The sequence below is a fragment of the Penaeus chinensis genome, chromosome 13, assembly GCF_019202785.1.
Source record: "Penaeus chinensis breed Huanghai No. 1 chromosome 13, ASM1920278v2, whole genome shotgun sequence".
Taxonomy (NCBI): domain Eukaryota; kingdom Metazoa; phylum Arthropoda; class Malacostraca; order Decapoda; family Penaeidae; genus Penaeus; species Penaeus chinensis.
The window spans coordinates 29,456,069-29,479,618 of record NC_061831.1 but is presented as its reverse complement, the minus strand read 5'-3'; the positions used below and the strand labels follow the sequence as shown (position 1 = coordinate 29,479,618).

At 40.6% G+C, this 23,550-nt stretch overlaps 2 protein-coding genes across 2 annotated transcripts; both read left to right on the top strand.

Moving 5' to 3' along the window:
• The first annotated feature begins 17,184 nt into the window (after positions 1-17,184).
• LOC125031653 lies at positions 17,185-18,616 on the top strand. The gene is made up of 2 exons (XM_047622537.1): positions 17,185-17,438; positions 17,566-18,616. The coding sequence occupies exons 1-2, from the start codon at positions 17,185-17,187 to the stop codon at positions 18,614-18,616; spliced, it is 1,305 nt and encodes a 434-aa protein (XP_047478493.1).
• A 2,258-nt stretch (positions 18,617-20,874) lies between these two features.
• LOC125031932 (histone H2A-like) lies at positions 20,875-21,261 on the top strand. The gene has a single exon (XM_047622942.1). The coding sequence runs from the start codon at positions 20,890-20,892 to the stop codon at positions 21,259-21,261; it is 372 nt and encodes a 123-aa protein (XP_047478898.1). The 5' UTR covers positions 20,875-20,889.
• The last annotated feature ends 2,289 nt before the right edge of the window (positions 21,262-23,550 follow it).

Here is a 23,550-nt window from a genome sequence, read left to right as displayed (position 1 = left end):
TTAATTAAGCACTTGTAGAGCTATCTACCTGTGTGTAAGGACAATGAATGGTCTTATAATAGTAGTAGCAGTAATTCTAATAATAGAAACAGTAGTAGTAGTAGTAACAATAACAGTAGGAGGCAGGGAACATGTTACTAATATAACAACAGACGATATCACATCCAGCGACCACCTCCCGGTCATCCTAACACTGTCAACAAACCCTATTATGATCCCAACACAACCCCGAGAATCTCTCAAACATGCAAACTGGGAGGGCTTCAAACAAGCACTCGAAAACACACAAGTAGTTGATCTCGAGGGGCAACCTACACATACAATAAACACCCACCTGTGGTACACAGACATACAGACGGCCCGACAGGCCAACATTCCCCAAACAACATACAAAACAATCCCTCACTACAGAGAAACACATCGTCTGAAATTGCTTAAAATACAATACAGGCACTTACACGACCTTTCAGCAACACGGGGCTGGGACGCACAACTACGCACACAATACAGAGAACTCCGAACGCAAATAACACACGAAATTAGAGTAATGAACAAACAACACTGGGAATCACTGGCACAGAGACTATGTCAAAACACCAAAGACCCCAAGAAATTTTGGAGCTCCTTCAAAATGCTCATGGGGTCGAACAAACAGACCACTACATACCTGTACAATGCACACAGACAGAAGGTTGACTCGGTGGAGGAGATGGAGCTTCTCCACAGGGAATTCTGGCAACAGAATTTCCAAATCTCCCCCACCGAGAACGCCCGATTCGACCACACCACAGAGACCGAGGTAACACACTATCTACACCAACACAGAAACACAATTCTCCCAGAAAACATCATTAGACTAAACAATCTCACAGAGGACAGTCCCCTCTCCACACCTATCACTCCAGAAGAAATAGTTAACACCATCAAAAACACCAAAAACACAACACCAGGAGCAAGCAACAAAAACAAAACAATCATAGAACATCTGCCACCAATAATGATCCACAGGTTACGCCATCTCTTTAATGCGGCATTGGCTACAGGATATTTCCCCGACAAATTTAAACACGCCACCATCACCCTCATTCCGAAGTCGGGGAAGTCAGCACATGAGGTGGAGAATTACCGCCCCATCTCATTGCTGGAAGTTCCCGGGAAACTGCTAGAGAGGCTTATAACACGCAGACTCACCACACACCTGGAAAACAACAACCACCACAACAATAGGCAATATGGCTTTCGCCCACACAAGGGGACCGAGAGCGCTATCGCCCTCGCTTACGAGGAGATTGCTCTCGGTCTCGCTAACAAGCACCAGATCAACAATATACTACGAGACGTCAGCAAGGCCTTTGACAAGGTCTGGCATGACGGTCTCAAATACAAACTAACACAACTACAACTCCCTACACATCTCACACGCCTCCTCTGCAGCTTCCTGGACCACAGGATTGCCACAATACGCCTGGGCTCACACCTGGGCGCCCCCCTCCACCTCAGAAGTGGAGTACCACAGGGAAGTGTTCTCTCACCAACCCTGTATATCCTGTACACAGCCAATCTGCCACAACCTACACCTTACAGCAACCATATTTCTTATGCCGACGATATCACACAGATAATCTCACACCCCTCTAAATCACAACACATCATGAAACGAACAACAGAAAGAGCTATACAGAACATTAACACCTTTGAGCACCATTGGAAAATACAGACAAACATAAACAAATTCAAACTCATACCCATAGCACGTAGAAATTCACAACCAATCACACTCAACAACACCAACATCCCATACACAAACAGAGGAAACATTCTTGGCTTTCACTTCACAACCACAGGCTTCATATCACACGTCACACAACGAATCGCACAAGCACGCACAACACTCACCAAACTCAGACGCTTCTCATGCTGCACTCCACAAACAAAGCTCAGACTCTACAAAACAACTGTCAGACCAATTCTTGAATACACACCTGTCCCACTGGTTGCAATATCTAAATCACAAAAACTCAAAATGCAATCAGTACAGAACAAAGCACTACTCTGGATACACGGCGCAACCAGACTAGACTTTATTCCTTCAGAAACACTACACAGAACATACAGCATAGAACCACTTAACACACGCATACACAGACGAGCTAAAAACACCTGGGCCCGACTATGCGAACAAGAAGACGAACACTACAATAACATCATAGACAAACACACAAACACACGCACAAACCACACTTGGTGGCCCAGAACATTAACACTCACACAAAACATAACACCTCACCCCATGTACGCACCCATATAACACTTAAGCTATAACAATCCCGCCATATTTCCTTGTTTAAAAAAAAAAAAAAAAAAAAATGAATAAAACCAGAAGTCACCCACAGAATCCCCAAAGGAATGGCTGATCCACGCCGCACAGCACTTAAAACTTTAAAAACAAAGTGAGCAACCATCGGTCCTGCCAGCTCCCATGCGTGCGACACGGATTAGCCAATCACGGGAGAGAGAGGGCTGGCCACCTTGCCGCCTCTCGAAGCTATAAATTCGGCAGCAGTGTTACCACGGCTTGTCACTTTGTCCGCCTCGGCCCGCCTCGGCCCGCCTTGGCCCGCCTAGTGGTCGTGGGATCAGTGCCGATGAACTATAGAGATTTCAAGGACTGAACATCTTACAAACTTACTACGGACTCTTGACTCGATTGCCTGTGATTATGGGAGTGCACACGTGCAGTTGCATAAGGCAGACACGCGAGTCAGAGGACGAGCAGGATGGAAATGTTCTACGGAAAAAAGGAGAAAAAAAAAAAAAAAGCCTTATTATTACTGACATTATATTATACTATTGTGCCCACTTTATGCTATATTCAGTCACTTATTTCTTTGTTTTCTCGTCCGTATCTTTTGTCCTTCTTTAATTATTGTTTGTTTACTGATTATTGATTATTGTTTGATTGTTTATCACCCATATCACCATTATTATATTACGTTTACATTATTTCGTGCTCTCCTTTCGTCCCTTCCCTCGTTGAAGTCAGACCCAGTTGTCACAGCATCAATTCCCCACAGATGTTATTTCATACACTTGATCCGGTTCCATAGCAAGATATCCTTATAATTTTTTTTTTTTTTTTTTTTTTTGTCTCACCCATTGCACCTTACCATCACCCTCTACCTTTTACTTTCTTAGTGTTTTTGTTTTTTCACCTTCATCATCCATTTTTATCTGCCATGTCATTTCTATGTTTCTGACACATCTAATTAAAAACAATATAAAACTACTAAAAATAAAAACCAACTAAAAAGTAGAAATTAATAAAACCAAAATATTTGTTCTAGTTAATTTTGTTCAACCATTAAGTAAAAATAAAATAAAAAATAACAAAAATAAAACCAATAAAAATACTTGTTCTTGTTCTTGTTCTATAAAAAAAATGTAAATATAAAAAATACCTGTTCTTGTTCTTGTTCTTGTTAATAATTCCTTTTCACTCGTTCGTCAGCATAAAAATAAAAATAAAGTAAAAAAATAAAAAATAAAATCCTAAATAAATTGTCAATTCTACCATAACTTGCCTCCTTCCTCACCTCATGATGTCAATAGAAACAAAGAACGACATGCAAGGGGTGTCGCCCCCCTTCTATTAATCTACTACTTCTTTCACTTTCACCACTTTACCTTCCCTCCCCCCCCCCCCCCCCTTCTATTATTCACCTCTTTATTATGTGTTTTTCGGCTTGTCACTTTGCCCGCCTCAGCCCGCCTCGGCCCGCCTTGGCCCGCCTAGTGGTCGTGGGATCAGTGCCGACGAACTATAGACGGAGAGATTTCAAGGACTGAACATCTTACAAACTTACTACGGACTCTTGACTCGATTGCCTGTGATTATGGGAGTGCACAAGTGCAGTTGCATAAGGCAGACACGCGAGTCGGAGGACGAGTAAGATGGAGATGTTCTACGGAAGAAAAGGAGAAAAAAAAATACTCTTGCTTGCTTGCATGCTTGCTTGCTTTTTTTTATATACTTATTATTTTATATGTACGATGCTCCTTTTTCGTTTCCTCCCCAATGCTAGTCAGACCTAGTTGTCAAAGAAGTCACTCCCTCACGAATGTTATCACATATGCCACTTTATTCGTTTATCGAAACCCATTAGCCACATTAACTCATCTCATCTCATCTCACCCTTTCCCCTCCTGCCTCTGTCTAGTTTGTACTTCCCCTTCATCATCCATGACCTACGTTTTTTGTATTACCTCTATATCTCTCGCTCTGCCCCTGGAACTCCCCAGCCTCTTCTTCTTTGTTTTGCCTTTTATCTTGCATTTAAAAAAAAAAAAAATTGCAGTCATTAGTCTTTTCATTCATTTATTCCATTAATCCATTTGCTAATCCTATTAATTTAATAATTAGTCGTTTCTCGTTAATAATTTCCATTATTCTACTCACAAATATAAAAATTAAAATCAATAAAAAATCATTAAACGTTAAAACAAACCTAAAAAAACAAATACATATATATATATATGATTATGTATATATATATATATATATATATATTTACAAGAAAGAGAGGTGTTTACTTTTAATTTAACTAATATAATCTCACTATTCATTTTGGCCAGCACTTCAATAATCAAATAACTCAAATTCAAATCCCCCCCCCCCCCCTTCCTCGAACCCCAGACATGACCAAGAGATAAAGATACACCACCATGCAAGGGGCTTTCGCCCCACTTTTCACTTTGCCCGCCTCAGCCCGCCTCGGCCCGCCTTGGCCCGCCTAGTGGTCGTGGGATCAGTGCCGACGAACTATAGACGGAGAGATTTCAAGGACTGAACATCTTACAAACTTACTACGGACTCTTGACTCGATTGCCTGTGATTATGGGAGTGCACAAGTGCAGTTGCATAAGGCAGACACGCGAGTCGGAGGACGAGTAAGATGGAGATGTTCTACGGAAGAAAAGGAGAAAAAAAATGCTCTTGCTTGCTTGCATGCTTGCTTGCTTTTTTTTTATATACTTATTATTTTATATGTACGATGCTCCTTTTTCGTTTCCTCCCCAATGCTAGTCAGACCTAGTTGTCAAAGAAGTCACTCCCTCACGAATGTTATCACATATGCCACTTTATTCGTTTATCGAAACCCATTAGCCACATTAACTCATCTCATCTCATCTCACCCTTTCCCCTCCTGCCTCTGTCTAGTTTGTACTTCCCCTTCATCATCCATGACCTACGTTTTTTGTATTACCTCTATATCTCTCGCTCTGCCCCTGGAACTCCCCAGCCTCTTTCTTCTTTGTTTTGCCTTTTATCTTGCATTTAAAAAAAAAAAAAAATTGCAGTCATTAGTCTTTTCATTCATTTATTCCATTAATCCATTTGCTAATCCTATTAATTTAATAATTAGTCGTTTCTCGTTAATAATTTCCATTATTCTACTCACAAATATAAAAATTAAAATCAATAAAAAATCATTAAACATTAAAACAAACCTAAAAAAACAAATACATATATATATATATGATTATGTATATATATATATATATATATATATATTTACAAGAAAGAGAGGTGTTTACTTTTAATTTAACTAATATAATCTCACTATTCATTTTGGCCAGCACTTCAATAATCAAATAACTCAAATTCAAATCCCCCCCCCCCCCCTTCCTCGAACCCCAGACATGACCAAGAGATAAAGATACACCACCATGCAAGGGGCTTTCGCCCCCCTACTTTCATAACCTCTAACTTCCTTATATTTCAACACTTTACCTTCTCCCCCACCCCTCCTTGGATTTCTTCACCACTTTACTACGTTAATTGTAATTGGAATCAGGGAGAGCGACTTACTCACGAAAGCCTTGAGAGCACATCTATGTCGTATAGTAGAGTGCTCCGGCACGCTATCGCTCGGCGTAGTTGCCTTAACTCTCGTGATCAAAGAATTGGCACACGCCGTGAGTGAAGGTATAAATCCTGTCTTCACTTATAGAGAGACAAGAGATTAAGCTGTTCTTTCATCGACTCCAAGACAGAATTACAAGCTTGCTGACGCATCTGCACGGTACACAAGCTGTCTACCATGTGAAGTGAGGTTGCTTGGAACACGAAACACTAGTGTCCCCTCTGTTGGTGAAGGTGAACCCTGCGGGCAGTGCCACAAGGGGGGTCCGTAGCTGGACTGCTTTAAGCCACAGAGAAGGGTTTCTTGTGTTAGGGTTAGGAACTTCCTAGGGTGAATGCTTCACAGCATTTTACCAGTAGGTTACAAACTGGGGAGTTTAGGTAGCATTCTCTAATGGGGAAGTGCAAGAAGAAGAAGAAGAACATGGACTCTTCCCCAGCCCAAAGTGACCAGCCACTGGCCAAGGAAACAAACCGGAAAAAGAAAAGGATGACTTCCCCTGAAACAAACCAGCCTTCTCAGGGTACAGAGGATCCAGATCTCTCCTGCAGTCCCGACAAACAGACAAAGAAAGCCTGTCATGCCACATTGGAGACTCCAAAGGAGTCAGATAACCCAGCAGACACGATCCAACAGAACCATGCCCCACTGCATCCAGAAACGGAAACCTCTGAAAACATGGAAACTACCACGGACCAAACCACAATCTTGTAGCAGACACTGCAACAGACATCCGACCAGACCAATTCACCTCCTCGTTTCCGCATCACAAGCTCAACGGACTTCAACACAGCAGTAGATGCCGTATTTGCCATAGAAAATGAATTTCCTTTTCTAGATGTAACCACATCCATTACCAGTGACGGCGATTTCGTACTCACAGCAAATACAGAATCAACAAGAGACCTCCTATCCTCCCTCACAATGCTTTCATCAGGCAAGGTGGTCAACATAATACCTCACATGACACCGCTTAAGAGATTTAAGGTCATCTTAGAAAAGGGTTTTCCTCTCCAACGCCTCACAGACTTACCGTACGTAGTCTCAGCAACCCGTTATGTCGCAAGATCCACTAAAGATGAAACACGACAAGTCCTCTTGATAACAAACAAACCCCCGCCAACAGAGATCAACCTAGGTATCTTCGGACCTTTAAAACCAGAAAATATATCCCTGAACCCTTATGCTGCTTCAGTGATTTGGTCATCATCAGGCCAAATGCAGAGCAACCCCACGTTGTGCCATTTGTGCACAATCACATGCCACAGAAGAATGCTTGGCAAAACTCAAGGCCGGTGAAAAGACAAGCACAAAGTGCCACAACTGCAGAGGCCTGGAACTTCCGTTGTAAAAAGCTGTGAATTAGAGCTCGACGAACTTTTTGGCTTAGTAGCAATTGAACCAACCATCATCTTAGGTGACTTCAATGCACACCACCCTGACTGGAATGACCCCTCCACTCCCTCTGCTCACAGAATAGATGACAGCTACTTCTTGACACCTTTCCAGAAGTTTCACTGCTGAATGCCAACCAAGCTACACACACCAAAGGCGGAGTCTTAGATCTAGTCTTCCTCTCAACATCCTTATTGTCCACCCACCGCAGACTGGAAATTTCATTCATTTCTCACCTCTGACCACCTTGCTACAATAACCATCCTACAGTTATCAAGCATACCACTCCCTCCTCCAGTTATAAGATGGAATCTAAATAAAGCAGATTGGCCACAATTCACAAAAAAAATTAGAAGAGTGGGCAACTCAGTATACTGCAGCAACTGAGCTACCTCAGCTGGAGCAGGATTTCACCACTGCCATTAAAGAAGCTGCAGACATAGCTATCCCTAAGACTACTACAACCTACCACACACACAAAGACAGCTGGTTCTACTGTGAGAGAATCCGAGAGCTCAAGCGAAGGATGCGTCTTTTCAGGAATCTACTAAGGGAATTCCCCTGAGATTCACGAATCCTTAAGAGCCCTCAGAAGACTAGTCAATCGTGAGATCCTTGAAATCAGAAATCAAGCATGGCTTACTTGGTGTGAGAACATCTCCACCCACACAACACTAAGAAAACTGTGGGATAAACTCAGAACAGCATCTGGAACACGAAGACCCAGGCCACCCGCACACCCACATCAATTGCAGGAAGCAAACCGACTAGGCGACATGTTCGCGGCAAGAAGCGCATCTCCCTAATTACCAGCAAACATCACTAGAAAACTACAGCATAAGACAGCTGCAGATACAAGAAGCCATCCACACTCCAGCCGAGAGTGACTCTCCTTTCACTATACAAGAGCTCACACATGCAATATCAAACAAGAAAGATACTGCTCCAGGAGCCGATAAGATCCCATATTCCTTCATTAACCACTTAGGCCCAAGGGGCAAGACAGCTCTTCTCAGGATCTTTAATCAGTCACTACAGATCGGCCTTCTACCAACAGCCTGGAAACATTTTATCATTCAACCAATTCCCAAGCAAGACACCAACTCCTTTCGACCAATCTCCCTACTGTCTTGTCTAGGAAAGACCATGGAAAGAGCTGTACTTAACAGACTGCAACACCTCACCATAGATTTTCCACCAACAGTCTTTGCATACCAAAAAGGTGCAGGCACTGGCGATAACATCGCAACACTACTATCACTACTAGATGGAAAAGACAGCATTGTAATCTTCTTGGACTTAGAAAAAACTTTTGAGCTTGCCAACAAAGAGCCCATCTTATCCTTATTAGCAGAAAAAGGCCTCAAAGGGAGGCTCCTTGATTGGATACGAGACTACCTGACTGGAAGGAAAGCTAAAGTCAGGTTCCAGGGAGAATTATCTGACTCTTATGATTTCGAGAATGGAACACCACAGGGAGGACTCCTTAGCCCCTTTCTCTTTAACATTTTAGTCTCGAAACTAGTAGATATTCCATTTCCATTAGATGTTCAACTATTAGCCTATGCAGACGATATCCAACTTGTAGCTACTGGCCCAAACCGTCACATAAATGCACAGACCTCATTAGACTTACTAGACAATAAGTGCAGAGAGCTTGGTTTAAAAGTTAACCCAGATAAGTCAAAGGCACTCCAGATAAGAAAAGTATCAGCCTGTCGCCAGCTCTATATAGGCAATATACCCCTTGAGTGGGTTCCATCATACAAATGCCTAGGCATATTCGTCAATTCTGAACTGTCAGCCACCACACATCTACGATTTCTACTAGAAAGAACAAAATCCCGCCTCTGTATTTTAAGGAAGCTTATAAGACAGACGCTGGTTTCAAGGTCTTAAGACTTTTCTACACTCATGCAATTTGATCCCTAGTGGACTACAGTGCGCCTGCACTAATAACACTCAGCTCTGACCAAATCGTCTCTCTAGAAACCATACAGAATAGAGCCATGAAATCAATACTTGCCACCCCAAGATGGTCTAGACTAGCTTATTTAAGAGTCGAGACTTACTTACCATCTCTCCACACCAGAATCAGACAAATAGCAGTCACTCTCTGTTCAAAGATGATCACACGGGCCAGGCCTTCGCCCTTAAAAACATTCAGCCGTATGCTTCATAATTAAGAGTTACACCACAACCTCACATGGCACCGCAAGTTAGCTGAAGCATTCCACTTCCTTAATACAGTACCTATACTATCGGCAAGAGGAATAGATAACAATCACCCACACTACCATCCAAACTCCCCATGGAAAGACAAGTCTATATCAATACATACCAGCTCCATTCCTACCACGAAGGCTCTGTGTACTCCTACCATGATAGCACAGTTTAAGGCGAACATAGAGACACTCAGGGCAGAAGATACTCTCATCATCTACACGGATGGCTCTGTTGATCAGGCCACTGGCAGATCAGGGGCAGCCATTGTTACCGACGACATGAGCATAGCTCACAGAGTGTCGGATGGAGCATCCACTCTACAAACTGAACTATACGCCATCAAGTTGGCTCTCAGACACGCAGTATATACTACACACCCAACTATACATATCTTCACTGACTCTCTCAGCCTTACAGACCCTTAAGAATAACCTCAAATTAGTATCAACCATTCTCTTTCACATCCAGCAACTGGAAGAACAAGGAAAGAACCTGAGCTTATGGTGGATCCCCAGCCACGTCAACATCTCTGGCAACGACTCTGCTGATGCTGCTGCCAAGAATAGTCTACGTTTCAGCACTATCAGTGGACACATTACCCCAAGTCTCAGCCTCTTAAAGAAACAGGTCTGAAGAGCCACATGTGAAGTTTTATTTGTAGAACACCGTGCATGGGTAATTGCAGGATCCCCATCAGCAAATTGGTACAAGATAGTCACCAACTACAATCCTCCATTCTCAGTCACCACTCTTCCCAGAAAATCTGCTGCAGTATACCACAGACTCCGCTTAGGATACAGATGCAATTGAGAGATAGACCTCAGAGTCCCCAGGCCATGTACCTTTTGTAACATACTCAATGATGAGTCTCTAATCCACTACATCTTGGACTGCACTAGTATCCAGCATTTACGACCTCAGCATTACCACGGCACGCACAGAAGAGATCGAGAACAATTTGCTTCTACAGCTGCCAGATGTCTAGCCGAAATACTCAGCTTACCTGATTCCCTCTAGGTACTTACAAGTGTGCCTCCACCCAGATGAACAATGCTTATATAATAAAAAAAAAAAAAAAAAAAAAAAAAAAAAAATCATAACTATCAAGCCAGATAGGCATCATAAACACTTCCACAGATACTCCTCCGGGTGGCATAAGCGTAACCCGGACTAGTCTTGCTTCACCTTCATATGCAGACTAGCAAATGTAACAACAACAACAACAACAACAACTTTGTGGAATAAGTTCAGGTGTCAAACCAAGCAGCCACAGCAAATAGACCACAGTCTCAGAGCAGCGATACCCCCGGCCAATCAGCGAGCCCGCTCCCTACATTGCCACATACCGCTACCCAGCACTAAACTCTTTGTTGTGCCTTCGCTTACCGCGTGTTTAGCCAGTTCTCACTGCCGCAACACCGTTTGACCTTTAGGTAACTTATGTTACTGAGAGTTAAAACTGACAAAGTGACACACAGACAGCTCCGTCAAGCCACCGTGGTCTGCCGCGACCTTGACCAGGCTAAGCTGTGTGTCACTGACCCTCACCACCGGTCAGTGATTGAACCACAGGCCCTGAATGATTGTGTAGCTTCGGCTATCATCACTACCATTCGGTGCTCAGTACTCAATCTTTCTTTGACCTCTTTTTCTGCCCCTGCCTATTTCCATCTCTTCTTGTACTCTTCCTGGGCCTACGAGAGTTCTTGTGACTCTAGTATTCGCCTGGGGGAGGTGTGCAGCCCCAGCCCCCTTGTAGCAGATTGGGACCAGGGAGCATCACCAAGTACAAAGCCTCAATTCTTGAGAGGTACCGGAGAACTCCGCCGATTCTTCCTCTTGAGAGGGTCAGGCTGCAGGGTCAGGGAAACCGCAGGTCTCCATAAACCTGCAACTCTATTGAGTAGGGATAGGGTTAGGTCCCTGAAAAGGGTCTCCACTGACCACCACAGGAACACCCACACGACCTCTACAGCCCCTCCAAGAGGGGACGGGGGTGGGTTTGTAATTCCTGCCTTCCCTTGGGTCAGTGGCGTAGTCTAACATCAACCCACCACCACCTCATGTCCTCATGAGGATCAAAATCCAATTGATTAATGGGCGACCCTCTTCTTCAAAGAGGGAAGCCCTCCTGCAAGCCCTCTTCGATGCTGAAATTCGGACCTTAAGGGTAATCACCGCCCACGACCACTACCTAATCATCTGTCAAGATGAGAAAAATGCTGAAGATCTTTTCACCACCACGTGCAAAGATCTACTAATAAAGAAAGGTTTTGAGCCACAAATGCCACCTGAACTCAAAGCTAAACTCACACTGGTCCTTAAACAGCTCGATAGGGAGCTAGTAAAAGAAGCCCCTGAAAACATCAAGGAAGAGCTCGAAAGACACTTCCCAGCTAACCAAATCGGCAATATCTTTGTCATGAAAAATAGATACCTGATGAAGATTCAATTCACGGACCACCAGAATGCCGCCAATATCCAAGAAAAGGGGCTATACCTTTTCAATATTTACATAAGCCCAACACAAATTGAACCAGAAAGATTCACCACCATCGTGCAATGCATGCACTGCTACCGCTACGGACACTTCAAAAACCAGTGTCCAGACAAAGAAAAAAAAACTAAAATTGTGCTCAGAGTGTGGGTCTAACACCCACAACTACAGAGACTGTAAGTCTGCCAGCAATAGTTCGAGGATGGAGAAGATTTGGCAGACCCCGAAGTCCCAGGCCCGAGTTCGAGTTATGACCGACCAGACGAGGAAGATGAGGTATAAGCACTCCAGGCACAGGTCGTGAGTCGTACCGGTATAAATGGGGAGTCAGTCGTGGGTCGTATGCACCATAAGGTCACGTCGCTTTGCCGTAGAAATATCAGCAAATTGATTTTACGTAATCCCTATATTAATCTATCCTCTCTTGTTACAGTCGGTCCTGGAAAGTGCTTCGTCGCAGAAAATATCCACTTCAGTATCGCAGAATATTGGCAGCAGTAAATGATGAGCAACTCTTTTTCACGTCAACCAGGGGTTGCCGCACTTGTAGGGGGAGGAGTTGTAGTGATTGACCTCGTCGATCATTGGTCATCACTTCAGGAGGTAATGCGGTAATAGAAAAATCTCTCACCTCCCAACTTTCCCACAGGCACGACAAAAACAAAAAGAAATGAAAAGATCTAAAGGTGGCAACATTCCCACCTGGTGGAACAGTGCGTGGCGTCAATTTCTATGTATATCTTCTCTGGGGGTTATGGAGGCGGCTTTGCAGCGTTGAAGCCTTCCCCATGCGAACATCGGCTATGGCATAATGCGTCCTCCGGCCGGCAACATTACCTCCAGGCCCCAATAAGTGCACCTTTATCTCGCGAGTGAGGAGGATGCCCGAGCACACCATACGCACACGATTACCGCTGCCAATTTTTACTTTTTTTTTTGCCAAATAAATTATATTTTATTTTCTCTTTTATCTCTTTCCTGTCTGAAGATGACAAAGCACCTAGGCACATTTATGTTACATTTTGAAGAGTTTTATGTTCATTAAGATCACGATGGCCTATTTTAAGTTTTATGGTTCTTTTACAAGTAAATTAATATTTTAAATTAATTATTCTGGTTTAATGAACGCCCGAAATTAGGTGCTACCTACAAGCTACCTATAGTGAATGATAATAAGTTTTCCTCATTTTATCAAGGTGGCTACTTGCTCAATTGCGTATACGCACACGCCTCTCCTCGGCTTACCTCACGCTTACCAACCTTTATATTCTCGCACCAAGCATATATACCACACACACATACTACACTTACACTCTTTCGCTCCTTTCCCCACAACTTGCCTTCTACACTATCATCCTTCTCCCATATACACTACGTTCCCATACGTTAATTAAATGGGTGGTGGCAGTCGCGCCTATTTACATATCTAGCGAGAAATAATTGCATTTAGCTTTTGCTACAAGCACCGCCAATCGCGTGTGCTCACAGAGTAGAGGATGTCTCCCCACCTAAAGCAGATAGATCACACCCCACACCCACACATTTTATCCTTATGTTCCTTTATCCTCGCTTAAATAAACAAAAGAGTGACCCACTGAACCTCGCTCTCAGCTCCTAGGAGCTGGAAGGGAGGCAGACGAGGGTCTCACCTGCAACAGGCTATCATAGCGGGATCACACCTGCTATGATAATCCGTGGCAGGCGAAAAAAAAAATCGTTTTCGTTTCTTGTTCATAGTCATATGTTTTTACCAGAATTCTCGTTTAATTAAACAAAAGAGTGACCCACTGAACCTCGCTCTCAGCTTCTAGGAGCTGGAAGGGAGGCAGGCGAGGGGTCTCACCTGCAACAGGCTATCATAGCAGGATCACACCTGCTATGATAATCCCCGGCAGGCGAAAAAAAAAAAAAAAAAAAAAAATCTCGTGGTATATCTTTACGTTACTTGTTTTTCTTTCACCATCATCTTCCCCTTTTATTTTTCACACCTTCATTCTTGCTTCCATCAGCTTTCCTCTTTACTTTGTTCCTTTCCATCATCATCCTTCCTCACTTACTTTCTAACTCTCTTGTTACGTGTTCATCCTTCCTCACTTATTTGTTCCCATGTTTACTTTTCTCTTCCCATTTATCCCTATGTTGACTTAACAATATGAATGAATGGAAGAGTAACTGTGTCAACAAGAGTACGATGGGGTATGAAGGGAACGATACGGTCAGAAGGTACATGACATTAATTTTTCTCTCTCTCTCTCTCTCTCTCTCTCTCTCTCTCTCTCTCTCTCTCTCTCCCTTTTAGAATTTTTAATCAATAAATTCTTTTAACAAATAAAGGTGTCTCTTCAATCCAGCCTGGCATCATTCATGAAAAATCAAACCACACTCCCGACCAGTTGCAATGAAAAAAAAAAAAAAAAAAAAAAAAAAAACACCATGCAAGGGGTATCGCCCCCCTACTTTTATCTTATTCTTCTTTCTTTTTCAGGTAGCTAGCTACCCTTAGCTTTCCTTCCCCTCCTTAAACTAAGGATTCCTCCCCCTCCTCTCCCTTCAGTTCATCAGAACGGAACAAAAACATCTCTCCTCGCTCGCCGTATTTGCACCTAATACTGTGCACCGGCTCTCCTTTGCTCGGCATAATTGCCCTTTATGTGCCACCTTTAATAGTGTGCACCGGCGCTCCTCTGCTAGGCGTAGTTGCCCGCGTTGGTGACACCGATATTAGAGAGCACCGTCATTCCCTAACTCGGCGTAAATGCCCTCTTGGGTAACAGCCGTTTTTTCTCTTTGCATAGTTGCCTTCTGGGAACTATCATTGGCTTGAGTGCCTTCTACCCTTTTAAGGACGCAGTTCGCTCCTTTTTTTTTTGGGGGGGGGGGGCTGTTTCTGAACACATGATTGGTCTTTTCGTTTTGTTTTTTTTTGGTTTTGACCTCTTCATTTTAGAGTCCCCTCCGAAGTGAAGGTGGACCTCGCGGGCAGTGCCACAAGAGGGGCCATTAGATGGCTGCTTTAAGCTTAGGAGAAGGGTTTTCTCTCATAGGTTTAGGATTCTTTTCCCTTTTGCTTTAGGTAGGGAGAAGAATTAGGCAGGGAAGAGAGACATCTTAGCTGTTTCTCTCAACCATGGTTAAAGCAAAGAAAGCTCCCAAAGGGAGCACCAACAATGCCAGTTCTGACAGGACTGCCATAGCCCAAGCAAGGAGTGCTTCTACAAGAGCACCTCCTGCGGACAAAGATGTCTCCATAGACACATCCAAACATACTGAGGATACTTCCACAGATCAAATAATCGAGGTCCCTATCACGCCTCCAGATATGACACAGAGATTTGTCATCACTCCTTCTTCAGATTTCTCTACCTCTATTGAAGCTCTCCTTGCCCTTGAAAAAGAGAACCCAGCCTTACAGGTTTCCACCAAGGTAACACAACAAGGGGATTTTATTTTGCAAGCTAAGAATGAGGAAACCTTTCACATACTAACAAGCACCTCCATTCTTAACTCGGGAAAGAGCATCAATCTACTCCCCTACAGCCCCCCTCCAAAATGAACTTAAATGGTTTTAGAAGGCTACCCTCATGGATTTCCCATGGATAGACTCTTAGAACACCCGCTAATTGAGACGGCCTCCCGACTTAAATTCAGACCTACCAAAGAGACTAGGCAAGTACTAGTCACAATCTTAGGGGAACCAATCCAAGAGATATCCCTTGGCATCTTTGGCACTTTCTCCCTAAGAGCCTACTACCCTGAACCGCTGAGATGCACCAAGTGCCAAAAGTTCGACCACCACTAATCAAAGTGTAAGGCCAAACCAAAATGTGACATTTGTTCAGGAAACTATGCCACTGACATCTGCATGGAAAAACTGAAAAATGGAGATAAACCTCCTGCCAAATGTCCAAATTGTGGAGAAGGACACCACGCATGGAACCAAGCATGTGCCGAGAGAATCAGCAGGCTGAAGCTACCTACAGATATCACTGCTAAACAGGGAAATGAACCCCGTATCTTCAAAAGGAAGCTTCACCCATGGGGAAGTTCCACACAGACAACCACCCCGACAAATGCTTATTTTCCCCTTTTAAAGGAGGCTTCTCTTACTATCGACCGCCCTAGTTTGCAAATTACGACAGATCAACCCCCCTCTAAAGAGACTGTGCCTGACCAGCTTCTCAACTCTTTAACCGTCCCTTGTTTTAATTGTAGACACAATCAGGCAGGAAAAGAAGCAACCCTTATGGCCTCCTTCATTCAAATAGGGTTGTCTCTCATGGGCAAACAAGGCAATCATAACATAATTCAACAGGCCGCAACTCAAATATTAGCAAGAGCTACCAACATGCCTTCCCATAAAGGGGATCCTCAAACGGGAAATATTCCGAAGAAAAGCAGCTCAAATTCTTCTCCCTTGGAGACTGAAAAGTCATGTGATCGCACTGCAATCATTTCCACATCGGCTGGCCCCATCAAGGAAAACAGTAAACCAAACAAATCAGCCACATCTCAGATCCCCACCATTAACCAGGAGATACAAAATCTTACTGTTAAAAGAACTAGAGGCAGATATGCCCGAAACCCATCCTCAGGAAGTGAAAAATCATCCAAAGTCTCAAACATAGATCATGAAGAGGTAAACACCGACTCCAATTCAAGTGAAAACAAGGGAATCTCCCTCACATATGACAAATCAGCCATCTTGATTACCTCAGATGGATCTCCACCTATCCTCCACATACCTGAAGGAAAAAACACAGTAAACAATTATGAAACTATCCAATATGAAGACTCTGATACAGACCAAGAAATGAATATTGAAAATGAATAATAATAATAATCAACAGTTAATCAAGATTAACATACTTCAGTGGAATATCAATGGTCTACAGACCATTGTTAACAGGCCATTGTTAAGCCTTGCTGTAGCTGAAAAGAGATTTGATATTATCATCTTACAAGAAACTCAAATCTCACATTTCCCTCAGCTCCTACACAGCCTTTCATAAATATCATACCACTGGACTAAACCGCGGTATTTCCATCCTTATTAAATCAGAAATTTATGCAGAACCCATTACCACAATTCTCCCCTGTGGCTCAGAAACTGAATTTCAAGGAATCTCAATAGCCTTGCAAGACATGCATCTCCAAATCTTCAATATATACAGACCCCCTAGAGATAGTGCCAAGTTAAAAATTGATCATATTTTTGCAGCTGTTGAAAATGCGCCTTCAGTTTTATGCGGAGATTTCAACGCCCATCTCATTATCTGGAATGATCCAACCTCTAACTCTGTGAACAGAACATGCAGAACAGGACAATACCTAGCTCACTTGCTCCACAGTTTCCCGAATGTATCTCTGCTCAACTCAAAGACTCAGACCCATATTAGGTGAGGAGTCCTTGACCTCACTTTCCTTACCTCAGATATTCTCCCAACTGCTTCATGGGATACTCATCCCTTCCTTGCCTTCGATCACTTCGCCACCATAACTACAATAGATATAACTCGTCTACAGCCACCTCCTCTCATCCCTAGAATTAATTGATGAATGGTCTTCCACTTACACTCCAGCCGAAGATCTAGATTCTCTAGAAGCAGATATTGTAAAAGCCATTCACGATGTTGCCAATGTTTCCATACCAGTCATCACATCAATCCCATATACACGGAAAAATAAATGGTTCCACAATGATAGAATTAGAGAACTAAAGCATCGTCTTCTACAACTCAGGAAAGCTCTCAAGCAACATCCTTCTCCCACCCTGCTTGAAAATTATAGAGCTGCCATACGTTTAATAAAAGCAGAGATCCGCGAAATCAGGTCAAAAGCCTGGTTACAATGGTGCGAATTCATCAATGCCCACACATCTCTTCAATATTTGTGGAAGAAGATCAACATTGCTGCAGGTAAATATAAGAAACAACCATGCCATCCTCACGCACAAGAAATTGCTGAAGACCTGATCAAAACTTTCAAAGAAAGAGGTGATTCCAACATGCTTTCTCCTTCAACCATAGGAAAACTCACCTCTTTAAAACCTGAAAGACTGGAGAATATCACATTATCAATAAACAAAGTTTCCGAGACTGATAAACCCTTTGCCTTAAATGAGATGCAAGCTGCAATAAAATCAGGTATAGACACCGCTCCAGGGATAGATAAAATATCTTACTCCATGATTAAACATCTCGGTCCTCAAGCTACACAACTATTGCTGCTTCTATTCAACAAATCATTAGAAGCCGGCCTCCTTCATAAAGCTTGGAAAGTTTCAGATATTCAACCCATTCCAAAAGCAGGAGCTGAAAAAGCTTTCCGTACAATATCTCTCCTTTCCTGCCATAGCAAGACCATGGAAAAAGCCATCTTAAGAAGGCTGAGATTCTTGACTCCCCGCCGACACAAACACTCTTTCGCCTACTGCAAAGGGTTTGGAACCAGAGACAATCCTGCCACAGTATACAGCCTCACAGATGGTAAGGATTCCATTATCGTGTTTATCGACCTTGAAAAGGCCTTTGAGCTTGCAAACAGGGAAGCCATCAGCAGCACTCAAGAGGAATAACAGGAAAGATACTAAAATGGTGCAATGACTACCTCTATGAAAGAAAGCCCGAGTCAGGTTCCAAGGACACTTATCTGGCTTTATGCAATTTGAGAATGGTACGCCTCAGGGTGGGATCATCAGTCCGTTCCTATTTAATATAATAATTGCAGAGTTACTCTCCATACAAACTCCACCAAACTCCCACATTCTTGCATATGCGGATGACATCCAACTAATTACCACAAGTAATGCCAGACTCATCAATGCCCAACGTTCCCTCGATCTCTTAGCCACAAAATGCAAGGAACTAGGCCTTAAAATCAACACAGACAAAACAAAAGCAATGCAATTAAGGCGCTATATCCCTAACCAACAATACCCAATACAAATGTTTGGGAATCATTTTCAACAGCAAATGCGATTCCTCTGATCATTTATGCCATGTCTTACAGAGAACCAAGTCTAGAATCAAAGTGCTACGAAGACTCTCAGGCACAGACATAGGCGCAGGCTATCAAGTTCTCCGTACCTTTTACATCCACGCAATCCGCTCTATCATCGATTATAGTGCAATATCCCTGTATAACCTCTCTCCAGCTCAAATTTCATCCCTCGAGACGATACAAAACAAACGCATGAGGGTTATCCTCGGTGCCCCACGCTGGACTCGTATTGATAACCTCAGGCAAGAAACCAATCTTGTTTCCCTTAAAACTAGAATAAAGCTCATGGTTGCAAATTATGCCGGAAAGAGTATCTCAAGAACATACACGTCGGATACAGACTCAGTCTTACGAAACATTGTCTTCAACCCACAGAACTTTCCTCTCCACAATATGCCATGGCATAGTGAATTCATTGATTCCTTGGACGATCTCAATCTCTTACAAGTCATCAAAGAAAAAGGAGTCGACAAACCACACCACGCCTATACCTCACCAAAACCATGGGAATCTCCAGAAGCCACTTTCATCACAAATAGCCTTCCACAGACATCAGAAATCTTGAACGCCAAGTCAACTACCTTGAACAGCAACATGATCTTGCTGTCATATACACTGATGGATCAGTTGACATGCAATCCAACAGAGCAGGCTCTGGTTTTCTTTACAAAGATCATATATTCAGCAGCAGGATTAGCGACGGTTTTTCCTCCCTCCAAGCTGAGCTGTATGCCATCCAAGCTGCTCTGACCCACGCCCTTCTTCTTGAAGAAAAGCATGTACACATACTAACAGACTCCCTCTCTGCTATCCATGTTCTGCAGCAAGAATCAGTAATAGATAACATATCCCTAATCACTGCTGTCCACTTTAAGATCAGACAGCTAAACGACCAGAGAAAGCTAATATCCTTCATGTGGATCCCTGGCCATGTAGGATTACAAGGTAATGAGATCGCAGATAGGGCAGCTAAGAGTAGTCTGCGACAAGGCCACATCAAAGTCATCAAACCCAGTCTCAGCAAAATCAGAATACATGCCAGGGAAACAGCTAAAGAAATATCCAAGATTCAACATCAAGTCTGGGTGCAAGCAGGAGCAGCTTCGGCAACGTGGTACAGCATAGCCACTGATTACAGCCAAATCACCATTCCTAAGGCAATGTCTAGACGAGAAGCAGTTATCTTACACAGGCTTAGACTCGGATACAGGTGCAACTGGGAGATACAATTCCTAGTTCCAAAGGCTTGCACACATTGTAATGAGATCGTTGTAGAGCCACTCCTTCATTATATTCTAGAATGCCCTGTCTTAGATGTAATAAGACCACACAGATTTCAAGAGCTTCTAGGTATCCCAGTTGAAGAAAAGCTGAGGTTAGCTGCCCTTTGCACCAAAACATTTCTAGAATCTGAAGATGCCTTCAAGACAGTCTCACTTTTTCCTCCACCAAGATAGCAATGCATAATCCTAACCTTATCTAATTTTGATTTGTATGATTAGTACAAGTGTAATATTGTATGTTTCTCTCTCCTAATTATGTATAAGTTAGATTATATTATGTAGATTGTTTCAAGAAGTCTAAATCAGCATACATCAAGTCAGACTTATTTATTTACATTTTATGTTAAACCTCACACATATTTTCTAATTTCATTATATAATTTCTTAGCTCATTATGTTAAGTATAAACAATCTCCTTATTCACACTGATATAACAACCAATATTGTAAGCCTCTTAAACAAAAACCGGGTGGCAAAAGCTGAACTCGGTAAAAAAAAAAAAAAAAAAAAAAAAAAAAACACCTTTGCGGAATAAGTTTTGTAAAGTACCTAACAAGCAAGCATCATGTCTGGTCGTGGTAAGGGTGGTAAGGTGAAGGGCAAGTCAAAGTCCCGCTCCAGCAGGGCTGGCCTTCAGTTCCCTGTTGGCAGAATTCACCGCCTTCTGCGTAAGGTTAACTACGCCGAGCGTGTAGGAGCCAGTGCCCCTGTGTACCTGGCTGCCGTCATGGAATACCTGGCCGCTGAGGTTCTGGAATTGGCAGGTAACGCCGCTCGTGACAACAAGAAGATCCGTATCATCCCCCGTCACTTGCAGCTTGCCATCCGTAACGATGAAGAGCTCAACAAGGTGTTGTCTGGCGTTACCATTGCCCAGGGTGGTGTTCTGCCTAACATCCAGGCTGTGCTCCTCCCCAAGAAGACCGAGAAGAAGTAAACACTCTTCTTGGTTCTCCCATCTCAACATCGGCTACTTTAGGAGCCACAGTATCTCCCTAATGAGAAAATTTACAAATCATCATGATAATATTATTAATAAATGCCATACCCATAACACAAACCAATAAAGTTAGCCAACAACCGACTTCATGTTATCAGTAATACATGTACATCTATACATATACATATATAAACACATCCAACAAATGTAACCATACATATACATGTACATACATATACATATACATGTATATACATATACTTATACATGTACATATAAGCATACATATACATATAAGCATACATATACATGTACATTCTTATACATATAACCATACATATACATGTACATACATATACATATAACCATACATATACATGTACATACATATAAATATAACCATACATATACATGTACATACATATACATATAACCATACATATACATGTACATACATATAAATATAACCATACATATACATGTAACCATACATATACATGTACATACATTTATAAATATAGAGAAATTGAGATCAATGTCAATACATATAGATAAATATATAAATCAATATAGATAAACATAACAATAAACACATCACTAAATTTATCATTAACTATACGGATAAATATATCATTAAATATAGAGAGAAATAACAAAGTAAATATGAAGTTAAATATATAATGTAATATAGAGATAAATAAATCAGTAAATATGAAGTTAAATCTATAATTAAATATAGAGAGAAATATATCAGGAAATAAAGAGAGAAATATATCAGTAAATAAAGAGATAAATATATCAGTATATATAAAGATAAAGATAGATAAATATAGAGAAATATATCAATAAATACGTAGATAAATATAGATAAATATATAACTAAATATGTAGATAAATATATCAATATATATGTAGATAGATATATCAATAAATATGTAGCTAAATATAAGTAAATTTATCATGAATACGTCGATAAATATATCAATAAATACGTAAATAAATATGTAAATAAATATGTAGATAAATATATCAATAAATACGTAGATTAATATATCAATAAATACGTAGATAAATATAGATAAATATATCAATAAATACGTAGATAAATATAGATAAATATATCAATAAATACGTAGATAAATATAGATAAATATATAATTCAATATGTAGATAAAAATATAATTCAATATGTAGATAAATATATAATTTAATATGTAGATGAATATACCAATATATATGTAGATAAATGTAGATAGTTATATCAATAAAATATGTAGATAAATATGTAGATAAATATATAAATTCATATGTAGCTAAATGTAGATATATATATCAATAAATATGTAGATAAATATAGGTAAATATATCAATAAATACGTAGATGAATATAGATAAATATATAAATAAATATGTAGATAGATATATCAATAAACCTGCTGAAAAATATAGATAAATATATCAATAAACCTGCTGAAAAATATAGATAAATACATCAATAAACCTGCTGAAAAAATAGGTAAATACATCAATAAATCTGTAAATATAGATAAATATAGCAATAAATTTAGATAAATACATCAATAAGCCTGCTGATAAATAAAGATATATACATCAATATGTAAATATAGATAAACATATCAATAAATCTGCTGATCAATACATGAATAAATCTGTTGATAAATATAGGTAGGTACACCAATAAATATGTAAATAAATATAGATAAATATATCAATAAATCTGCTGATAAATATAGATAAATATATCAATAAATCTGCTGATAAATATAGATAAATACATCAATAAATCTGCTGATAAATATAGATACATACACCAATAAATATGTAGATACATATAAAGAAATATATCAATAAACCTGCTGATAAACACATCAATAAATATGTAAATATAGATAAATATATCATTAAATATGTCGATAATTGTAGATAAATATATCAATACATAAAAAAAAGATATAAAAAAAAATATAAAAATATATAGACGTATAGAAGTGAGTTAATAAATAAATATATATATATATATATATATATATATATATATATATATATATATATAAATATATATATAAATATATATATATATATAAATATATATATATATATATATATAAGAATATATAAATATATATATATATATATATATATATATATATTTATATATACTTATATATATATATATATATATATATATATATATATATATATATATAAATGTATATATATAAATATATAAATGTGTATATATATATATACAAATACATATATATA

Bases quoted from the DNA above. Each gene is read 5' to 3' on its own strand.
- LOC125031653 (XM_047622537.1), top strand. From the start codon at position 17,185: ATGCATCTCCAAATCTTCAATATATACAGACCCCCTAGAGATAGTGCC. The intron at 17,439-17,565 runs GTGAGGAGTCCT...ACTCGTCTACAG, and splicing joins AAGACTCAGACCCATATTAG to CCACCTCCTCTCATCCCTAG.
- LOC125031932 (XM_047622942.1), top strand. From the start codon at position 20,890: ATGTCTGGTCGTGGTAAGGGTGGTAAGGTGAAGGGCAAGTCAAAGTCC.